This window comes from Sander vitreus, chromosome 16 (assembly GCF_031162955.1).
Source record: "Sander vitreus isolate 19-12246 chromosome 16, sanVit1, whole genome shotgun sequence".
In the NCBI taxonomy this organism is placed as follows: Eukaryota; Metazoa; Chordata; class Actinopteri; order Perciformes; family Percidae; genus Sander; species Sander vitreus.
The window spans coordinates 27939803-27952938 of NC_135870.1; the positions used below are offsets into that span (position 1 = coordinate 27939803).

The 13136-nt window shown below is 40.7% G+C and overlaps 1 protein-coding gene across 2 annotated transcripts in view; it reads right to left on the bottom strand.

The window, feature by feature from the left end:
- sh3glb2b (SH3-domain GRB2-like endophilin B2b) overlaps positions 1-13136 on the bottom strand; it is a 52516-nt gene that overhangs the window by 12915 nt on the left and 26465 nt on the right. For both annotated transcript variants that reach the window (XM_078271331.1, XM_078271330.1), the window contains 4 exons: positions 13093-13116; positions 12906-12995; positions 11110-11210; positions 5976-6222 (listed from right to left, as the gene is read on the bottom strand). In XM_078271331.1, the coding sequence (XP_078127457.1) occupies positions 5976-6222; positions 11110-11210; positions 12906-12995; positions 13093-13116 (462 nt within the window). The remainder of the gene's footprint in view (positions 1-5975; positions 6223-11109; positions 11211-12905; positions 12996-13092; positions 13117-13136) is intronic.

Consider the following 13136-nt stretch of genomic DNA (forward strand, 5'->3'; position numbering starts at 1 on the left):
CCTAAAATAAAAAAAAAAAAAAAAAGTTGGTGATATCAAATCACATAACAGAAGCGCCATTTTCTGGCAATTAACAGTAGTGGCCTACGAAATCCGCATATGAAAGAACAGAAATAGACTAGATTGTTATCTATGAGACAATATTAATTACTTCATTACCCATTTAAGAGTGGGCCAAATTAAATCTCGGACAGCACCGGCAAAAATGACCTAGTAGCCTAGACCTACTATAGACTAGACCTAATAGCCTAGTAGCAGTAAAATAACCATTTACAAATGATTAGCTGTGACTTTTTTACCGTCAATGTATGCAAAGGACCCTTTGAAGCCTGCTTTCTTCCCCTCCTTCCTCGCCTGTTCAACCAACGGCCACAGCTTGTTTCTAGATGTCCTTGGTCTCCTGAGTCAGATCTTCATATAGCTTTATTTTCTTTTCCTTGAGTATGGCTGCTGATCTAGCATCCATCCAGATTTTTTCCCTATGCGATCTTGACAGGAACTGCACAATGATGCGACGGCTGGAGTTCACCTGAGCAGAGCTCAGACTAGAGGGACCTAGTCTGTGCACAATGTCCACGGAGTAGGCCAGATGATGAGCGATGTCAGGGCAAACCTTGCTGAAAATGTCGATGATGATATTCTTAACATTCTCTAGTTTGCTCAGGAATGCCAGCAACTCGCAGGTTCCATCTTCTTTTGTATGTATCCAGGTCGCCGCATCTGTCCCGGAGGATGACATCCTCCTTTTCTAAGATGTCAACTTTTTTCTGCAGGGATACAACTTCATGAGTCACGTCTTTGACTTGTTTTCCCACGGAGTCAAGTACATCGGTAACGCTTTTGATGGAGTTGGTGTTGTCTTTTACCGTTATTTCTAATGACTGAAGTTATCTGAGTGATTCCTCTTGCATTTTTTCAATTCTTTCCATTACCATTAACAGACGTGAGTTGGACATAGGCTCAGATTCATTCTCGTAGCTGGTTCGTAACTTGGACTTCTTTGCTCCTCGCGGTTTAGGAGTTTCTGGTAACTTTGAAGGCTCCACACACATCTCAGTTTGCTCTGATAATGTTGAAGTGTTTGATTCAAATTGGTCACTCAGGGATTTCTTGGCATAAGAATGCATTACAGTATGCATATCTTCCACTTCTTCCATGCTCCAAAAGATTTTCGAAGTCAAAACGTCAAAAAGTCACTTGTATGAGAAGTTCTTCTTGAGAGTTGTCGTCTTGATAAGTTATTATTCCATAAGGTTTCTTCTGCTCAGCCCTTAGTTATGTTTAATTATTCAAAATGTTAGTTTTATTCCTCACACTGCAGAGCCACACGGAAAGGATGTTACTTAGACGCCATCTTGAACCCCCCAATCGAGATCACTGTATTGTGGGTCTAGAAAAATCTCTGACTCACCTCTGATGACGAAAAAATCATCGTTTTCCGTCATCGGAGGCATTTTTGCCCAGAGACAATGGACTACAGCCAGTAGTAGGAGCTACTTCCGCATGTTTTCCACCCGCCCATAGGGGGTTGGACTGTCGTCTTTACTCGAAGATTGCCGAAGCAAAACGAGTGTCAGCCATCTTGAAGGTGCGCTAAACTGGCTCCGTCTTTTCAGAAGAAAACTGTTACAACAATTATGTGCATTCAAACTACATGTGTACCACCGGGATACATTGGTACAGATCGGAGAATATGCAGGACACTTTATTACAGACGGAATACTCGACACACTACGCAAGCTTCGCCTGCTAAGGAAACCAGCACCTCAGCCTGCGGTGTCGCCCGATGAAAATAGCCGGGGAAAGGGACCTCGACAGCGGTGTGCAGAAGTTTGAGGCGAGCTAGATGGAAAGCTAACGCTAGCCAGCCACCAATCAATCCATCAATCCTGCTTGCAAGTGTCCGCTCATTAGACAACAAACTGGACTACATCCAACCTCAACGAAACTCCCAACGCGAGTTCAGAGACTGCTGTGTTTTTCTTGTTGTGGAAACATGGCTGAACAACAGTGTACCGGACTATCCAGCTACCAGGCTGGCTGCTCTGTCGCCGTAAGACTAGTGGAGGTGGGCTGTGTTAATACGGACTGTTGCAGAAATGAGGTGATTTGTATCCAACTAACTGCTAACTGCTGGTGTAGTTTGTGACTGTTAAATGCTGACCATTCTACATTCCACGCAAATTTATGGCTGTGTTTATACTCTGTGTTTACAGCCCACCAAGCGCTAATGCTAGTATGCGTTAGCTGAACTTTACAGAGCCTATAATGTGTGTGCACTAGCTAAATGTAGTCTTTTTTCGTATGTCGTTTTTATATAACAATAAAATAACAATAAACAATAAAACACACTTGAGTTGAGTTGAATGCTGCTTCACTGTCTGTAAACGGTAGGCGTGGCTTGGGAGTGGACTCCCAAAGCAGCGAAGCAAGTGCATTCTGGGATTTGGTGTCTTTCATCCATATGAGCCAAAAACACATTTTCTGGCTTATCTTGGCCTAGAAGGCACCAATTTCTAAAATGTTTTCACATTTCTACTACATAAGTGACCCAATTTAAAGATATATTCATCTTCCCAACGGTGAAATATCCCTTTAAAGTACGACATGTGGAAATGTCGTACTTAGCCAAAATCACACTAATTTCGAACTTTCAATTCAAAATGGCGGACTTCCTGTTGGGTTTAGGGTATGGCTCCAATGACGTTTGTTGTATGTCTTGACATGCTTCATATGTGTACCAAGTTTCATGAGTCTACGTTAAACGTACTACAGGGGCATAATTATTTTAATTTTGTAGGGGGCGCTAGCGAGCCATTTTTGTGCGCCTATTCCTGAAACCCGAAAATACGTAAATCTTCACCAGAATTGATGCAACCGCCAATTTTTGTGAGTTTTTGAGTATGTTAAGCCCCTCAAAAAGGCGATTAATTTGCTGGAAGGAAGGAAGAAAGACAGAAAGAAAGAAAGAAAGAAGGAATAATAATTCCTTCAGTTTCAATAGGGCCTTCGCTGCTGTTGGTGCTCGGGCCCTAATAATATTGACGTTTCTACTGCCTGCTCTGCTAGTGCTGCCTGTGATGACGTCAGCTTTTGGTCCGCTCTTTAGCTCAGCTCGTAAGGTCTTTGTCACAACAATGTACAGGTGCTGGTCATATAATTAGAATATCATGAAAAAGTTGATTTATTTCAGTAATTCCATTCAAAAAGTGAAACTTGTATAATGTATACATTCATTCCACACAGACTGATATATTTCAAGTGTTTATTTCTTTTAATTTTGATGATTATAACTGACAACTGATGAAAACCCCAAATTCAGTATCTCAGAAAATTAGAATATTGTGAAAAGGTTCAATATTGAAGACACCTGGTGCCACACTCTAATCAGCTGATTAACTCAAAACACCTGCAAAGGCCTTTAAATGGTCCCTCAGTCTAGTTCTGTAGGCTACACAATCATGGGGAAGACCTGAACAAAAGACGACCATTGACACCTTGCACAAGGAGGGCAAGACACAAAAGGTCATTGCTAAAGAGGCTGGCTGTTCACAGAGCTCTGTGTCCAAGCACATTAATAGAGAGGCGAAGGGAAGGAAAAGATGTGGTAGAAAAAAAGTGTACAAGCAATAGGGATAACTGCCCCCTGGAGAGAATTGTGAAACAAAACCCATTCAAAAATGTGGGGGGGATTCACAAAGAGTGGACTGCAGCTGGAGTCAGTGCTTCAAGAACCACCACGCACAGACGTAAGCAAGACCTGGGTTTCAGCTGTCCCATTCCTTGTGTCAAGCCACTCCTGAACAAGACACAGCATCAGAAGCGTCTCGCCTGGGCTAAAGACAAAAAGGACTGGACTGCTGCTGAGTGGTCCAAAGTTATGTTCTCTGATGAAAGTAAAATTTGCATTTCCTTTGGAAATCAAGGTCCCAGAGTCTGGAGGAAGAGAGGAGAGGCACAGAATCCACGTTGCTTGAAGTCCAGTGTAAAGCTTCCACAGTCAGTGACGGTTTGGGGTGCCATGTCATCTGCTGGTGTTGGTCCACAAGAGCTGAAGGCCACTATCAGAGCCACCTGGGCTCTCCTAACACCTGAGCAGTGCCACAGACTGATCGACTCCATGCCACGCCGCATCGCTGCAGTAATTCAGGCAAAAGGAGCCCCAACTAAGTATTGAGAGCTGTACATGCTCATACTTTTCATGTTCATACTTTTCAGTTGGCCAACATTTCTAAAAATCCTTTTTTGTATTGGTCTTAAGTAATATTCTAATTTTCAGAGATACTGAATTTGGCATTTTCATTATTTGTCAGTTCTAATCATCACAATTAAAAGAAATAAACATTTGAAATATATCACTCTGTGTGTGATGAATGAATATAATATAAAAATTTCACTTTTTGAATGGAATTACTGAAATAAATCAACTTTTTCATGATATTCTAATTATATGACCAGCACCTGTAAGTGCCTACTTAATCTATTGGGTATCAGCTGCCAGAGTTTTCAGACATAAAATACACAGTGGCTTCTCGGAGCATTCACTGTGAACTCTTGACTTGTTTTTTTTGGTTAATTACTGACAGTTGAGCATGCTATCTTGTTTGTTTGGCTGAACTTTAAATCGCTGTACTCTCGAAATAGACTAAGCCTGAATGTTTATTTCTTACAAAAGATAACATCCCATGTGCAGGAGATTTGACGATCAGCCCAAATCTAGGGTGGGGGGGGCATGCTCTATTTACAGCAGCTATATGCTTTATTTTCGAAGCCATTTAATAATAGAATGCCTAAAACTCTGTACATCATTTCCTCCATTGATTTGCTGGTTCATTCAGAGAGACTGAGGGGAAATTACATAACGTTAAAGTTATTTTAAAACCCTAAAAGATTCGGGGCTTTTGCGAAAACAATCGGGGCTGGAGCCCCAGAAGCCAGCCCGTCGCTCCCCCCCTCATAGTTCAAACATAGGAGATCCATAAACATTGCCCGAAAATGTTTTTTTTTGTTTTTTACCCTGCCTTTTAGGGCTTCCGTATGTACCAGTCTCACAGCTAAAAGTCTTCTTACTGCTTCCTGACATTGTTGCTTATTAGGGGTGGTACGGTTCATGAAAAAACATCCGAACCGCTCGGTTCTCTTGTCTCGGTTCGGAGCGTGTGTGTGTGTCGCACGGTTCGTCAGTACACTGTTAATGTGCACTAACCACTTACTGCCGTAGTGCCCACTTTCGACACCTATGTTAAAACACTTACTGGAAACGACAATAGACAGTATATAAACAACAAGGGGGATGAGCGTGACGAACGCAACACATGGCAGCTGATTGGACGAACGCGTCACGTGGTTCTTGCTGCTCCCGAATTTCAAAACGGACTCTAATGGCGTCTCGTTCTGAATACGATCTCCTATTTTACGAAAATAGTTCACCGAGAAGTGTTTCTGAAAACATTTTAGGCAAGAAATAGGCCATACAGTTGCTGAATCTGTCTGTTTTTTTGATCGACAAAAGGTCAGTTTAAAAGATTTACGTCAGATTTTGAGAGGCACCGAGCTGACCGCTCCTCAGGTGGAGTGTGGAGTGCTGCAGGTCACGTCACATGCAGAATTGGTAAGTGGGAGAGATGAGGAAGGCTGCCCGGAGTTGGAGGATGTGCTAGCGTCGTATTTTGGATTTCATGTTACCTATGATGACAGCGGAAATAAAATAATAGATAGAACTGCCACTGTGTGCATGTATTGTGCAACATGCATTCAATATGCTAATTTTAGCTATATATGATATGCTGAAGTATATTTCTGGAGTGTTAAAGATTAAAAGAAAAAATAACAAGAACCGTACAGAACCGAAAACCGTGACCCTAAAACTGTGATACGAACCGAACCGTGGATTTTGTGAACCGTACCACCCCTATTGCCTATGTAACAAAGTTACACAACAGAGATGTTAGTGTGTGGGGTGACTGAGAATATACCTCATCAGCCAAAAGTGAAAGCTCGCTGGCATCATGAGCGTCGTAGTCATACAGGACCTTGGCCTTTCTGGATCCTGTGACAGGATGCTGTGTCTGCTCCATATCCAGTGTGCTGGGCCTTTGGCTAGACAAAGAGGAGACTGTGGCCCCAGGAGATGATGGACCAGACAGGAAAGCAGAGGAGAGGTGGTCTGGGTCGGGGCAGACAGCAGCTGTAGGGTGGGGTGTGCTCACCGAATTAGCACATCTGCGTGAACATTGAAGGACAAATTAAAGAGTTGAGTTGTGGAAGTGGATTTCCAACAATCCATTCCAACATCCAGATGTGTGTATGAATAGTGTTCCAGGTCAACCAACATGGTAAAAGATTATTTTTTGCTTGTTGTGGCAGTGGTGCTGGCGTCTAACAGCTTCCTCCTGGTCAAGTAAAAACAGATTTGGAAGCCCGACTCTATGGCGTTTATAGATGACATGGTATATAATATACAGATTCACTCCTACTTTGTTCACTTTGTTTAGGTAATGAATAAGCCCCTTTGAGTTCCTCTTTGGGTGAACTATAAAATCTTTTAAATATCTTACATTATTGTATAAAAATGTATGAAAATAAGAAGTGATCAGTGATAAATAAAAAATGTGTCAGCATGAGGACACAGTGCTCTTCCACGGTGTTTGTGTTAAGACTACAAGCATGCAGACAAGCAGACAGGAGCATGTAATGACATGAGGAGTCCTTTTTAAGTATCTCTAAAGAATGCAGATTTTTTTCTGAAAACTGGAAAGAAACCTCGAGGTTTCTTTACAGTCCACATACTGACCTCAGAAAAAAATCTGCATTCTTTAGAGATACTTAAAAAAGGACTCCTCATTTCCCAACAACCATCAGACTGGAGAGGGTAAGAGTGCTTTCTAAGAAGTGTGATTCTAAAAATGCTGAAAAGGTTAATGGATTGATTTTAAATTAGGGTAGTTTAACTGTATGTAAGCCATTTCATGCTAAAATTGCATTCACTTCCGATTAAACTATCCCTTCCTCTCTTCCCTTCAAATTTGTGTTTGACACCATCACACCTACAGCATATTCTGTATCTGCTTGTGCCAACAAAGTATTGAAGTTATATGATGTTTACACCACATGCTCAAAACCCAGGAGACCATGTTTGGAATGACTGCACATTTCCATCAGATGGAAATATCTGTAGATATTTAACGTTCTTCTACATCATCTCAGAAAGGACAATACAAGCATTGTATATCCTTATAATCATGACACTGATGGTGTGTTATTATAGTCAGGACACCGCTTTTCATTTCATTTGCATTTATATCTCACATATACCTTTAGTTTGTCAATGACAGGAAAAACCAAAAAGTCCTCCAAATCGTATAACAGTATCTGCCGTTTATTCCTACCCTCTAAGCGTTTCATAAATAAGCTCCCCTAGTAGTTAACCAGAGAATGTAACTGTTGTGGTTTTAAACTAAGTCAACGGTCGCAGTTTGGTGGGGTTTAGGCACCAAACCTACTTAGTTAAGTTTAGAAAAAGATTGCGGTTTGGGTTAAAATCAGACGCTACTTCACTTCTGGTTACGGACGTGACGCGAAAAGTTACGTAACTGTTCCATAAAATAAATAAATATTTACTTTTATTTTCAAATGGGACTCAAACCCCAGTCTCCTGGGTGAAGGTCCTGTTTGTTAGACCCATCCACCACCCCAACCTACCTTCCTACATGGAAATTTGGCGGTCTTATACCTCGTCACCTTACTTCCTGCTCTGCTCCCTTCATAATTACTACAGCCACTATAGGACGCCGCCACTAGAAACGTAAATATGAGTTGTAATTGCAGTCTTGGAAAAACGTAGCTTGTGGTGTACAACAAGGGAGTTGCTTAGGTCCACTTTTATTTTCAATTTTGAAAAAAAAAGATAGATATTGACAAAAAAAATTATGTAGTTATTTATGACTTAAAGGACAAATCCGGCGCAAAATAAACCTAGGGGTTATTAACACGTGTACCGAGTCAGCCGTTCTCTGGGATATGTTTTCATGCTAATCGAATGTGACCAGTTTTATCACTAGTCGTCGGGGCACGGGTAAAGTAAAAAGAAATCACTATTTCTATACCACTAACAAGGCTCAAAATAGCACCACCACACTTCCACGTTAGCATAATGAGAGCCCCTACATGTAAACCGAAGCATTAAGAACTTTGTAAGTGTACAGACAGTTTATTAAAGAGATAGTTTATAGAGACAGTACCGTTCACGTATACATGCAGGCACCATCTTGGGAAAACAGTCCAACGACGAAACCGTGCAACCAGTAACCAGTAACATAGCTCAAGCAAGGCATTCATCGTTCGACTGGTCGTGACTGTTTTCCCAAGTGAACGGTACTGTGTTTATAAACTGTCTTTTTAATAAATTGTCTGTACACTTACAAAGTTCTCAATGCTTCGGTTTACATGTAGGGAGTGGTGTGGTGCGATTTTGAGCCTTGTTAGTGGTATAGAAATAGCGATTAGCGACTAGCTTTATAAGCTAATTAGCGGTTTGCGATAAAACCAAGGGGGTAAGCGAGCATCCGGCAAGCGTACCTCCTATGGGGAGATTCTCAGGCTAACAAGCAATCACCTTCCGCTAGTATTCCATTGACTGCCATTCATTTTGGCAATATCTGGCAACCCGGCCTGGCTGTCAAACTGGGCAGTTGATAACAACACACAGGCCAAAACAGACCAGTTAAGTCAATTAGAAGCACTTTTCCGGTGATGGCCGAGCGTTACTGCGTAGCCTCCAACTGAGAGAGATGACGTAAATGTGACGTGAGCAACCTGTCTGAAAGTTGTAAGTCTTCTGGTAGCTGTGCCAAGAGAAATCTCAATCATTCCCAATCTTGCAGAGACGGAGAGCGTAGGTATATGTAAGGAGATAACATAGGCACAGGCTAATTATTGCTAACTAAAATGCTAGTTAACATTAGTAATTAACCTTAAACAGCTAATGTAAGTCGAAACTGCCTGTGAGCTTCTCCTACTACTATGCATGCGACAGTAAGTCGCGTGGTTATGACATAATCGTTAGCCTATTTTTAGAAAAACGTCTACTACGAAGCCATAACGTGAGATACAAGGTAATGGAGCCTTTTATACATTGTCGTGTTTCTTTAGAAATAAACAATGGACAAATAGAGTCTATACAGGCTTCAGATGTAAAGTTATTCGCTGTCAAAGTGGCGCCAAAATGAATGGCAGTCAATGTAATGTTAACGGGAGGTGATGGCTTGGTAGCATCAAAATGGAGCCATAGGAGCTACGTGTTCTGGGGAGAGGCTTACCCCCTTGGCCACTTCACATTTTCCATTTTTTTTATATTGTCGTTTGTTTTTATTGTTGTCGTTTTAAGTGGAGCCAAGGAAGAAGAGCCACCACTTTTGTGACAGCTAATGGGGAGTCAGATACAGAATAGAGAATAGTTTCACAGTGGTAAAATGGTGGTGGTTTATCAGAACACACTAGGGCACACTTGATTAATAGCTTACGCAAATAGATAGCTCAGTCAGGCGCATATGCTTTGTTTTATTCAATTTCCACATAAAGAACAAATAAGTACAATCAATGAATACACTATTACAGTTACACTCAGATGATTGTACACATTCAGGGGCTTGGAGGAGTGGATAGTACAATTAATAAAGCAATTCAATCAAGTTATCCAAAGGAAATGTAGGTCTATTGTTTTATTATTTTTAATGGTTTTGATCTGATAAAGTTTACAGAAGAACATATTTATCTTAATCAGTGATAATATGATTTGCCATTTAGTTTTTAGAATGTTAGATACGTCATTCTGATCAGTCTCATTAAGATATAACTATGGATAAAGGCGTGTCCCGGTCAATGCAACTACAGGACTCTGTGTCCATATTTTATATATAGCCTCTTTAATTTATTTTTTAAACTGGACCCTATTTTCCTAAGCAAGATCGCTGCAGCCGACAGCAGCGAAACAAGTTACAGTGTTACGTTATTGGGCAATTCTGTACCTTTAATTTACATTCACAAAATTGCTTGTCCTACCACTGACATAATCACATTATTATTCTAAGTGTCTGACAACATTATGGAAAGGATCCCTACAGACGTTCACCTTTTTGTCAAAGAGTAAGATTCTTTTTGTTTAACATCCCGTATTCGCCGTCCCACCAGAGTCCATTAAAAATGACAGTTACTTTAACAGTTATTTTATCATTGTAAAACACACTTGATTTAAAGTCAACAGCAAAAAAATCTAAAGCCATCTTGGTTCGTCTTTCCACCGTTTTGTTGAAATAAACCCTTAATTCACCCATTTACATGTGAAAATATGCTGGCTCTATACACACAGTATTGTTTATTTAAATTGTTTAACCAGAACTGTTTATTGTGAAAATCTATCACATATAAAATTTTAATTATTAGTTTTAGTCTGAGACTTATATTTATAAAATATCTAATATTTGTTTAGGTCTTGTTTAGGCAAGTTATGTAAACACACTGAAGTAAATGTCTGAAAAAAAAGCTATTTCTGTGTACACGTGGATATGGAAAGAATATGGGTAAATGCACACATAAACAACTGTGCCACTTAGCTGTCAGACAAAAATGTCTCCAACAAAGTTAAAACCGAACCGGCATTGACTACAGTAGCCTATCCCTCTAACCCCAGACACAAACTGTCTGAACCCCTCCCCTCCGGCAGGTCACTTTTTTTTTTCTTCCCGTAAGCAGTCTGAGGGGTTCATCTGACACAATAAGGAGGCATATGGTTTAGCTCAGATTATAATTGCCTTTACACAACATATTACGCACTTCTAGTGTGTGCCAAAGCCACCACTGGCTGGTCTGTGGTTAGTCTGTGGTTAACTCTGAGCTCTTCCCATCATAATAATAATAATAATAATATGGGAGCGCTTTTCACAAACTCAAAGTCGCTTAAGCTGAACACTACAAGAGAAGTGGGAAAAATGTAACCTTTCACAAAATTCTATTACCCTTTGACCTGAGTGACTGAGCTACACATATATTATCCTGATCTAATCACCATCTGGCATACACATGTTACAGATGCAGCTACCACTGAATCCTCACTTGTTGAGCTCTCTCTGAAGATCCTGCATATAGTGATGACACTGGGCATAGTAAGTGGCCTGAGCCTCTGCAAAATCCTGCAAACAACGCAGGTGGTTGAGCTGAGGGGAGGAAGGAAAAGATGAAGTCAGTATGAGTGGAATCCCCAGCAGAACACAAGGATACATACATATAGGGCTGCAGCTAACGATTATTTTCATTATTGATGAATCTGCAGATTATTTTCTCGATTAATTGTTTGGTGCATAAAATGTCAGAAAATAGTGTCCACTAAAAAAATGCCCACCCCAGTTTCTCTAAGTCCAAGGTGATATCTTTAAAAGTCCTTTTTTTGTCAGACCAAAACCATAATATATATTCAGTTTAATACAATATAAAACAGAAAAGAGCAGGAAATCTCCATTTTTGCGAGGCTAAAAAAAAAAGCATTTTCTTGACATTTTTGCATAAAAAAATTACTTTAACTACACTTTCTTCGTAAAGAAGTAACGTCAATTGTGAGTGAATAAAACAAATTCTGTGTGGGCATAGGCTGCGTTTATAGTTAATTGACTGTACTTTACTGCATGCACTTGTAGGCTTTCTCTGAGTGTGTAACAAAGTTAAATAGCCTATTATAACTTGTTTGGCTTGTTAATAGACAGGCACTTTGTAGCCTATATTGTTATGTTGCATTCTTTATGGGTGTACTATACCAGCGACCACAAAGCCACACTGGTGTCGGATTGTGCACTTGGCCTATGATTTATGTTCATGTGGGTCTTTTTACTATTTTAAGGGGTGTACAAGACCCTTTTAATGCTAAGTTAGCATTGTTTGAGATGTTTGTTTTATGACTTCACATTAACCAAGGCAACAATCTCTGTGTTATAACAACTTGACATTATGCAAGACAGTAACCTAGGCAGCATTATCTGAATAAATATGTCATAGCAAGCCTAATTCTCAAACTTTATGTGTTACCATTACATCATTACGTCATTAAATGCGACAATACAGATTAGCGCCGCCTGCTGTTATGGAGACATATTACGTCTCGTCGCTTTGGTGTTCCAAGGCACTTGTTTTGACCAACTCGTGGAGACTGATCAGTCCAACTGCTTTTTCTGCCAACGGTCGGCCGTCTGTTTGGCGTGTAACTGCCTTAAAAGCACTGACACACCAACCCGATTATCGGCTGTCGGACAGTCGACACTCGAGTCTGTTTGGTGTGTTCCGTGCCATCGTCAGTTGGAGGAGCCGTCGGCTTAAATTTGGGCCAATTTGACTTGTTGAATCGGCCAGTGGGCAGTCGGACTCAATGACCAATCTGATTGGTGGAGTTCTAACCCTTGACTAGCGAATCAGTGCACTTATGTTAAAACACTTATCGGAAATGAAGAGCGGGATGAGCATGATGAACACCTCTCAAAATCTGACGAAAATCTTTCAAACTGATCTTTGTCAATCAAAAAGCAACTGTATGACCTATTTCTCGCTTAAAATGTTTTCAGAAACGAACGAGCCGCCATTATGGTCGGCTCTGAAATTCATGTGTCTGTCATGTGTCAAAGTTCCCCGGCGATGTTATTTACTGATAGCAGAAAAAGCTTATTCAACCTTTTTCCCCAATAAATGTATAATTTGCAATAATTGCGCTAATCTGTGGTGAATTTGTGTTGGACAAACATTGAGTCATGTTGCTCATTTCCTCTACATTGCTACTCTGGACAGGAAGGTCTGGCAACTCTGACTAACAGTTTTCCATCACTGCTGGCTCACAAAAGGAGTCCCATGCCGGGACATGTTTAACTCACATGTGTGCTGCTGATGCCTTCCAGCAGCAGTCTGGTGACCTCAGCTTGTCGGTCAAACTCTGTCTGAGCAACTCGAAGCTCATGCTCAGCCTGCATGTGGAAATGACAGGACAGTTTTATGTGTCTAAATAAGTATTTAGCCATAAACAGATTGCCACCCACACTGTCCACGAGTGAAGGTACTTACTTTGTCCACTTCCTCACTCAGCAGCTGAAAAAAGCAGCATGAAA